Below are 9,185 nucleotides of genomic sequence, written 5' to 3'. Positions count from 1 at the left end.
CCGCGAACAATCGAGTAGCGAGACTTAGTTGTTCGTAAATTAATTTAAACGCTAAATTATGATGGATATGTTTGGTTGAAGTGGTTCAATGGAATTGAATGATTATGTTTGTTAATATGAATGATCATCATGACTAAAAGTTTGATAATGAAAGTACTGATTTAACTGAATATTCTGTTGAATTTTGAACTGTGACTTATTGTTGAGTTGACTATTGAACTGTCATCAAACATTCTCATGGCATAGCATATGAAAATTCTTGATGAAACTTAAAGAATGAAAGTTTTTCTTATGAAAGATTTGACGAAGGATGAAGGGGAAATGTTTTTCTGACTTATATCAGAACTGCCGTATTTTTACAGCTATTAGAAAATCCTTTTGATCAATAAGCCAGTGAGTTAGAACTTGAAGAAAATTTTATAATTGAGTTTCAATGAAAATGTTTTGTTATTACCATAAAAAGGTTTCCCCTAATTCTTCTTTTTAAAAGGAAAAAAAAAGCTATGCTTTGTATGAATCGGAAGATTCATGTCACTATGTTTACCGTTTGTAACATAGTATGCGGGGAGATACGACACTGAGATTGTGTTGAGAACCCAGAGGGGTACCTTGTCTATGTGACTTGGTTGACGGGACATTATGGGTGGAGATTGATTTGTCAGGAATAGGGTAGCTCCCTTGAGCCGACAGAACTCTTCGCAGTAACTATAGAGACCTTTGACACCCCTTGAAGGTATCATGCTCAGGGTGATGCAGCGGTTATCTTGCACATACCAGACGGTTACGAGTTACGACGCATACCTCCTCTAGCTCCTTTCAGGTATATTCCGTCTCCTACTAATCCTCTTGACCTATCTTCTAGATAATATCATGCCCAGACACGTAGGGTTACGCCATGCTGGTGTATACCCAGATCCTCGGTGAGACATTCTGCTGGGGGACCACCTGTGACCCCGGCTAGTCCTACTGAGACGACTCGAGGATTTCAGACTTGTTGATGTATTCAGTGTCTTTCTTTAAGGGAGAGTTATATGGATTCACCCGCTATTGATGTGAGAGAGAATCAGGAGTCTGCTCCTGGGTCCTCTTCTCACGGGGTACGTGGGAGGATTCAGAATGACGAGGCTGATATTCGTGGCTCGGTAAAGAGGGCCCGACTATCTCCTTCACCATCATACTCCCCTACGCTAGCCGAGCCTATGGTTAGGGATGATATTATATATATTTCCAGTGATGATGAGGATCCAGGTGAAGACCCTGAGGAGGGTAGTTCTAAGGGACAGTAGTAGGAGGATGTTGGGTTGAGATTCTGATGGTCTGTTTATGCATGGTATGACCGTATAGTTTTCTTTGGTGCGGTTGCTGTGAGTTCAGTGTACACCTAGCCATAGGATCTTTTGCATGTGTATATTTGTGTATCTATATGTCCTATTATGCTGAAGTGTATATGTGGATGGCATGACTTGGATGACGTACTCTTTTTGGACTATAACGCTTTTTGAACTGATGATCTATATATATAAATATGTGTAGGTTACTATGTGGTATTGTTATTTAGTTTATAGTTTAAGTGGTGAGTTATGAAAGAACCATATGTTCGTATGTTAAGAAGAAAAAAAATTTATACGCTATTTTCCCAAAAAGGAAAATATAATTAACCAAGATCGTAAATGAAGGTCTTGTATGTAATTGCTTTAAATGTTAGGAAAAGGGTGTTACACTTTAGTGATATCAGAGCCAGGTTAGTCTGGTTAGCCTGTGATAGGTCTCACACACTTATAGTTTTGTGCCTCTGACTGTATTTCGATAAAGGACGCAGGGATAAATATGGCGAGAAGGAATGAGACTACCACTCATGAGTTATTAGAGCGAATGGCAACAATCCTCGAGAATATGAATGCATCAGTAGATCGAGGGACCGTAGAGTATCGATGTCTGTAGAGATTTTTGAAGATAATCCACCAAAGTTTGAGGGAGGATTTGATCCGGAAGGTACATATCGATGGCTTGAGGACATAGAGAAAATTTTCAGAATCATGCAGTGCACTGAAGCACAAAAGGTAATCCTAGCTCCCCATATGTTAGTCGGAGAAGCTAAGCACTGGTGGAATTATGTTAGATTGCAAACGGAAGCTGAACGGAATGAAATTACTTGGTGGATGTTTCGGGGAAATTTTTTGGAGAAGTTCTTTCCTGAAGACGTTTGCCAATAGAAAGAAATAGAGTTCCTGGAAATCAAGCAAGGGAATAGATTTGTGTGCGAATATGCTGCGAAATTTGAAAAACTATCAAAATTCTCAAGATATTTTCAGTAGTCCGAGAATGAAAGAGAAAAATGTATCCGATTTGAGAATGGACTCATACCCGAATTGAAGCCAGTGGTGAGTTTCCAGGAGATATTTCCTATGCCTACCTAGGTGAACAAATGCAGAGTTTATGAGAAAGACATCATGGACCAAAGGACATATCACAAGAATCTTCAATCATAGAAGAATGAGGGGCCTAATCGTCACAAGATTAATCACCATTGTAATTTCAAGAAACCCTATCAACTACCATCTGGTCACCGAGGATTTAACAGGAACAATCCTTAGCAGTACTCAAACAATAAGCCGAAGGAGAATCCGCCTAAATGCTCTAACTTTAACAAACTCCATTTTGGGAGAAGATGTCCGAGTAAGGATTATGTGTGCTTCAACTATGGTCAGTCTGGACACTTCCGTTATGAATGTCCTGGAAATTCCAAAGGAAACAAAAATCAGTTAAAATCAAAATCATGGCTTAAACAAAAGGCAACGCTTCAGACTACTACAGTTAGAAAATCGTTGTCTTTGACAAAGGGAACATTTTTTTGACTTTTGACCACGGTTTCTAGTCATTGCCATAGATCAAAAATGTTGTAGTGCATTATGAGATTTTCAGAGTCCTTAATCATAAATATCATCATCAAACTTATGGGGATTTAATTAAGTCTTTAAATTAAAATTTTGACTAGAGTATTGAAAATTTTGTGACACACTTACAAAGTAAGATAAAAAATGCTAATTTAAATATGAAAGATGGGAGAGCATGAAAATTCCAATAAATAGTGCACACTCGATTCATTATTAGGCATCCGATTATTAATAATTGTAGGCATAAAACCATAGAATTTTTAGAAATCCCGGTAGAATGTTCATATAAAGAAGATCATCAGTCTATGTCTGCTAAGGAATTCTTAGCAAGAATTCGAGTAGGAACCCAACTGCATGTCTTTTTATCCTCTTTGGAGACTGAAAGGGGGATGGGAACTCGAGGAATTCTAGTAGTAGAAGAATTTCTAGAGGTATTTCCTGAAGATATTCCAGGTTTACCACCCGAAAGAGAAGTGGAATTCTCAATAGACTTAATCCTTGGAACAGGACCAATCTCTATGGCTCCTTACAGAATTGCCTCTGTAGAACTGTTGGAACTCAAGAAACAATTAGAAGATATGATGGGTAAGCGATTCATCAGACCGAGTGTGTCACCATGGGGTGCTCCAGTATTATTTGTGAAGAAAAAGGATGGGAGCATGAGACTGTGTATAGACTACCGACAGCTTAACAAAGTAACCATTAAGAATAAGTACCCACTTCCTCGGATTGATGATTTGATGGATCAGTTAAGAGGAGCTTCAATATTTTCTAAGATTGACTTAAGGTCGAGATATCACCAAATTCGAGTTAAGAAGGAAGATGTGCCGAAAACAGCTTTTCGTACTCGATATGGACATTATGAGTATTTAGTAATGCCCTTCGGAGTTACGAATGCTCCTACAGTGTTCATGGACTATATGAATAGGATTTTTCGGCCGTTCTTGGATAGCTTCGTTGTCGTGTTTATCGACGACATCTTGATATACTCTAAGACCAAGGAAGATCATGCCGAACACTTGACAACTGTGTTGAAGATGTTAAAAGAGAGACAACTATATGCTAAACTTTCAAAGTGTGAATTCTGGTTAGAAGAAGTACAGTTTCTTGGTCATGTGATTACTCGAGATGGAATTGCTGTTGATCCAGAAAAAGTGGAAGCAGTTTTGCAATGGGAAAGACCTCAAGCAGTCACTGAAATCAGGAGTTTTCTTGGGTTAGCTGGATACTATATAAGGTTTATAGAGGGTTTTTCGAAGATTGCGTTGCCTTTGACCAAGTTGACCCGAAAGAATCAAGCTTTCGAATGGACGACCCAGTGTGAAAATAGTTTCCAAGAGTTGAAGCGAAGATGGACTTTTTCTCCAATGTTAATTCTTCCATATCTGAACGGTACTTTTGAGGTATACTGTGATGCTTCTAAACAAGTTTTGGGATGTGTATTGAAGCAGAATAGAAAGGTAGTAGCTTACGCATCTCGACAGCTGAGACCTCATGAAGAGAACTATCCTACACATGATTTAGAGTTTGCTGCAGTTGTTTTCGCTTTAAAAATTTGGAGACGCCATCTGTATGGATCCAAGTTTGAAGTATTCAGCGACCACAAGAGTTTGAACTACTTGTTTGATCAAAAAGAGCTGAACATGAGACAACGCCGATGGGTTGAATTTCTGGAGGATTATGATTTTGAATTACAATATCACCCAGGAAAAGCAAATGTGGTGGCAGATGCTCTAAGTCGAAAATCCCTACATTTGTCAGCCATGATGGTAAGGGAGTTGAAGCTATTAGAAGACTTTAGAGATATGAATCTAGTTCACTACTTCAAGGAAGGTAAAATGGTTTTGGGATTAATGAGAATCACCAACGAATTTCTGGACCAGATAAGGGAATTACAGAAGACAAACCGAGAAATTGAAATTCAAAAATCACTCATGGAACAAGGGAAAAACTTAGAGATTCAACAAGGAAAAGAGGAAATTATTAGATTCCAAGGGAGAATCTGTATTCCTTAGAATGAAGAACTGAGACATATGATTTTAGAAGAAGCACATAAGAGTAAGTTGAGTTTTCATCCGGGAAATACCAAGATGTACCGAGATCTGAAGAAGATCTTCTGGTGGCCAGGATTGAAAAGGAATGTGGCAGAGTATGTAATGGCATGTTTGACATGTCAGAAGGCAAAATTTGAACATCAAAGACCCGGAGGAGAGTTGCAACCCTTAAGCATCCCTGAGTGGAAATGGGATAGTATATCCATGGATTTTGTCTCCGGATTGCCAAATACTTCCGCAGGTCATGACTCAATATGGGAAGTGGTAGATAGACTAACAAAATCAGCCCACTTCATCCCAGTAAATGTCAAGTACCCTTTGGAAAAATTGACTCATATCTACCTCAAAGAAATTGTGGGACTCCATGGATTACCTATGAGCATAGTATTCGACCGAGATCCGAGATTCACTTCAGGGTTTTGGCAGAGTCTTCACAAAGCTTTAGGACCAAGGTTGAGAATGAGCTCAGCTTATCATCCTCAAATAGATGGACAAACAGAGAGAACAATTCAGTGCCTAGAGGATTTGCTGAGAGCATGTGTTTTGGAGCAACATGGGAATCAGGATAAACTTCTTCCGTTGATTGAATTCACATACAATAATAGTTATCACTCCAGTATTGGTATGCCACCTTATGAAGCTCTATATGGAAGGAAATGTCGAACACCTTTATGTTGGAATGAAGTTGGAGAAGGAATGGTGTTGGGACCAGAATTGATACAAGAAACCACAGATAAAGTGAGAATGATAAGGGATAAACTCAAACCAACACATAGTCGTCAGAAGAGTTATTATGATAAGCGTAGAAAGGCTTTAGAGTTTATTGAAGGTGACCATGTGTTTTTGAGGGTAAGACCAGTTACGGGAATTGGTAGAGTAATGAAGACCAGAAAGTTGACCCCGTGATTCGTTGGACCCTTTCAAGTTATCAAAAGGATTGGACCTGTTGCCTATAGGATAGCTTTACCTCCATCCTTATCCAACCTTCACGATGATTAAATTGTTATATTAATACCTGTTTGATCTATTTTATGTTATGACTTTATTAATTGTTGATTGTTTATCTTATATAGAGATGCTTACTCTCCAATCTCACATTACAGGTAGTGATGGAGTCAGAGACTTCTTTTGTGGTTCCTCCTTGTCGAGTAGAGATCCTGCCTCTCCCGTCGGGGGAGGTTGAGATGGAACGGTCTAGGGCGGTGTTTAGGGGAGACATAGAAATCAAGTGTTCATACTCAGACAGGCATAGAGTGATACTCCCCCGCCGCTCTACCGTTCCAGCGGTCTATATCATGCACATACCAGACAGTTACGAGTTACGACGCACACCTCCTCTTGCTCCTGCCAGGTATATTCCATCTCCTAATGCTCCTCTTTACCTATCTTCTGGATCCTATCATGTCCGGACACGTAGGGTTGTGCCATTCCGGTGTACACCCAGAGCCTTAGTGAGTTGTTCTGCTGGGGGACCACCTGTGACCCCGGCTAGTCGTACTGAGACAACTCGGAGAGTTCAGACTTGTCGATGTATTTGGTGTCTTTCTTTACGGGAGAGTCATATGGACTACCCGTTATTGCTGTGAGAGAGAATCTAGAATTTGCTCCTAGGTCCTCTTCTCACGGGGTACGTGGGAGAATTCAGAATGATGAGGCTGATATTCGTGGCTCAGTAAGAAGGGCCCGACTATCTCCTTCACCATCATTCTCCCCTGCGCCAGCCGAGCCTATGGTTAGGGATGATATTATATATATTTCCAGTGATGATGAGGATCCAGAGGAAGACCCTAAGGAGGGTAGTTCTGAGGGACAGTAGCAGGAGGATGTTGGGTCGAGATTCTGATGGTCTGTTTATGCATGGTATGAGTATATTTTTCTTTGGTGCGGTTGCTGTGAGTTCAGTGTACACCCAGCCATAGGATCTTTTGCGTTTGTATATTTGTGTATATATATGTCCTATTATGCTGGAGCGTATATGTGGATGGCATGACTTGGATGACGTACTCTTTTTGGACTATGATGTTTTTTGAACTGATGATCTATATATATAAATATGTGTAGGTTACTATGTGGTATTTTTGTTTAGTTTATAGTTTAAGTGGTGAGTTATGAAAGAACCATATGTTCATATGTTATAAAGAAAAAAAAATTATACACTATTTTCGCAAAAAGGAAATTATAATTAACCAAGATCATAAACGATGATCTTGTATGTGATTTTTTTAAACGTTAGGAAAAGGGTGTTACAAGTAGAGCCTTGCACCTATATAATGGACATTAGTTCAATTTTTTAGTTACCTTATTCTTTAGCCTCTAGAGTTATTTAAAAAAATCAATCTTTCTTAGGATATTATGAAGATTTTATACTATATGATTAGTTAGCATTGTTTTGGTGAAAGTGATGGTAATAAACCATTTGAATTTTATATTATGCAATTCCTCTTTCTTTTATTTTACTTCTAGTAGTGAATGTTTTCTTTTATTTTATGACTATAACGATTGAATAAATTTTGTTTTAGAAAAAAAAAAGGTAAGAAGTTCTGTCATTTTAGCTTTGACATTTTCTTTTCCAAAAAATGAGTGAAAGTGTGAGAATAATAAACTTAATATGGTTGTACAACATTGTCTGTCATTCTTTTTCAAAGAAAGTGCAGTGTTTCTAACGTTTTTCACACTTGTTTCCAACTATGAGAGGTAAAAAAGTTTACATTATAAATTCATTGTAATTTACTTTAAGAACATTCGTCATCTTAAAATAACTAAATAACAAGAAATGACATGTTTCAAAGCTTTCTGGGTTTCCTTTATAGCCTATGAACCTTTCTTTGCCAAAGCCAACGTTGCAAAGAGCCATGTGCCAACATTATATGTGTTTGGGGATTCAGGTTTAGATGCTGGAAATAATAACAATCTTAAAACACTAGCTAAGAAAAATGTAGCTCCCTATGGCATAGAATTCAATAATACATCCACTGGCAGATATTCCAATGGAAAAACCTTCGCAGACCTTATTAGTAAGTATCACATTATAATCTACTCGGGGGCACTCTTTCATAGAATTAGGGTTGATTATAACTTATAAAAACTATTATGGTTACCATTACAACCATTGCACTATGAAAGCAATATTATAGTTTCTGGAATTATTATTACCATTTTCTATTTGGATTATGTAGCTATTAAGTTGGGTTTACCATTTTCACCTCCATACTTGGATGTCTATGAATCTCAAAGATATCTAGTAATCGCAGGGATCAATTATGCATCTGTTGCATGTGGAATCTTCAATGACACGAAATTTTTAAGAGGAGAAATAAACTATTTTCAGCACATTGTTATTAATCTTGAAAATTTATAGTTGATTACTTTATCTTAATTTTTCCTAAAGGGGGAATGTTTGTCATTGGACAAACAAATTGAGTATTTCACCTCAACTGTGATGAAAGACCTTCCAAAACATTTTGAGAGTAATGATAAACTAAACGATCACTTATCCAAATCCATATTTCTAATTGTTATTGGTTCCAATGATTATTCTCTCAATTACTTCCAACATGAAAACATGGAACCAGAAGAATTTGCATATTACCTCCTCAGGAAACTAGCTTATAAAATAAAGGCGATTTTAAATTAAATACTCATGGACTAAACTTGGTCATCTAATATTTTTTACTGAATATTTTATTTAATTTTTAATTTGCAGACAATATATGATATAGGAGCATGAAAATTTATGGTTGGTACCGCTAATTAACTTGGTTGTTCCTCTTCTCAATTTTGCAATGAAACTATAAATTGAAAGGTCAAGCCTTCCTCAGACAAATTCCCAATTATGATTCAAAAGTTGCAAAATCAACTCTCATGTTCATCGTTTGTTTATGTGGATAGTTTCAACTTCGTCAATAGAATAAGAAATTTCCCAAAGGAATATGGTAAGTAGTAATTAAGTTGATAAAATTTAAATTTCATACGGGATTCATCTCTTGAATTTCGACCGCACCTACATCTTTAATGTTGTTGATAATATTTATAGAAGTATAGGTTTCACAATTATAACTAAGCTTTGTTATCAAGAAGGAGTATCATTATGTGCCAACCAGACAAAATATTACTTTTAGGATAAACATGGGCACATCACTGAAGCTGCTATTAACGTGGAGTCCCTTTTGATTGTTGTTGATACTCTTGTAGAATAGGTTCAAATACAATTCATATTTTTTTTATAATACTTACATCT

General features: G+C 37.3%; 1 protein-coding gene across 1 annotated transcript; it reads left to right on the top strand.

The window, feature by feature from the left end:
* The first annotated feature begins 7,721 nt into the window (after positions 1-7,721).
* Positions 7,722-8,306, top strand: LOC109338319 (GDSL esterase/lipase At2g03980-like). The gene is made up of 2 exons (XM_019575524.1): positions 7,722-7,962; positions 8,125-8,306. The coding sequence occupies exons 1-2, from the start codon at positions 7,722-7,724 to the stop codon at positions 8,304-8,306; spliced, it is 423 nt and encodes a 140-aa protein (XP_019431069.1).
* Positions 8,307-9,185: the final 879 nt, after the last annotated feature.

This window comes from Lupinus angustifolius, unplaced genomic scaffold, assembly GCF_001865875.1.
Source record: "Lupinus angustifolius cultivar Tanjil unplaced genomic scaffold, LupAngTanjil_v1.0 Scaffold_21_184, whole genome shotgun sequence".
NCBI classification, from domain to species: Eukaryota; Viridiplantae; Streptophyta; class Magnoliopsida; order Fabales; family Fabaceae; genus Lupinus; species Lupinus angustifolius.
The sequence above is the reverse complement of the archived record's forward strand: the minus strand, read 5'-3'. Positions and strand labels throughout refer to the sequence as shown.

What these genes read in the sequence shown, in the direction of transcription:
- LOC109338319 (XM_019575524.1), top strand. Translation starts at nt 7,722, where the DNA reads ATGACATGTTTCAAAGCTTTCTGGGTTTCCTTTATAGCCTATGAACCT. An exon ending in AACCTTCGCAGACCTTATTA is followed by an intron (nt 7,963 to 8,124) that starts GTAAGTATCACA and finishes TGGATTATGTAG; the next exon opens with CTATTAAGTTGGGTTTACCA.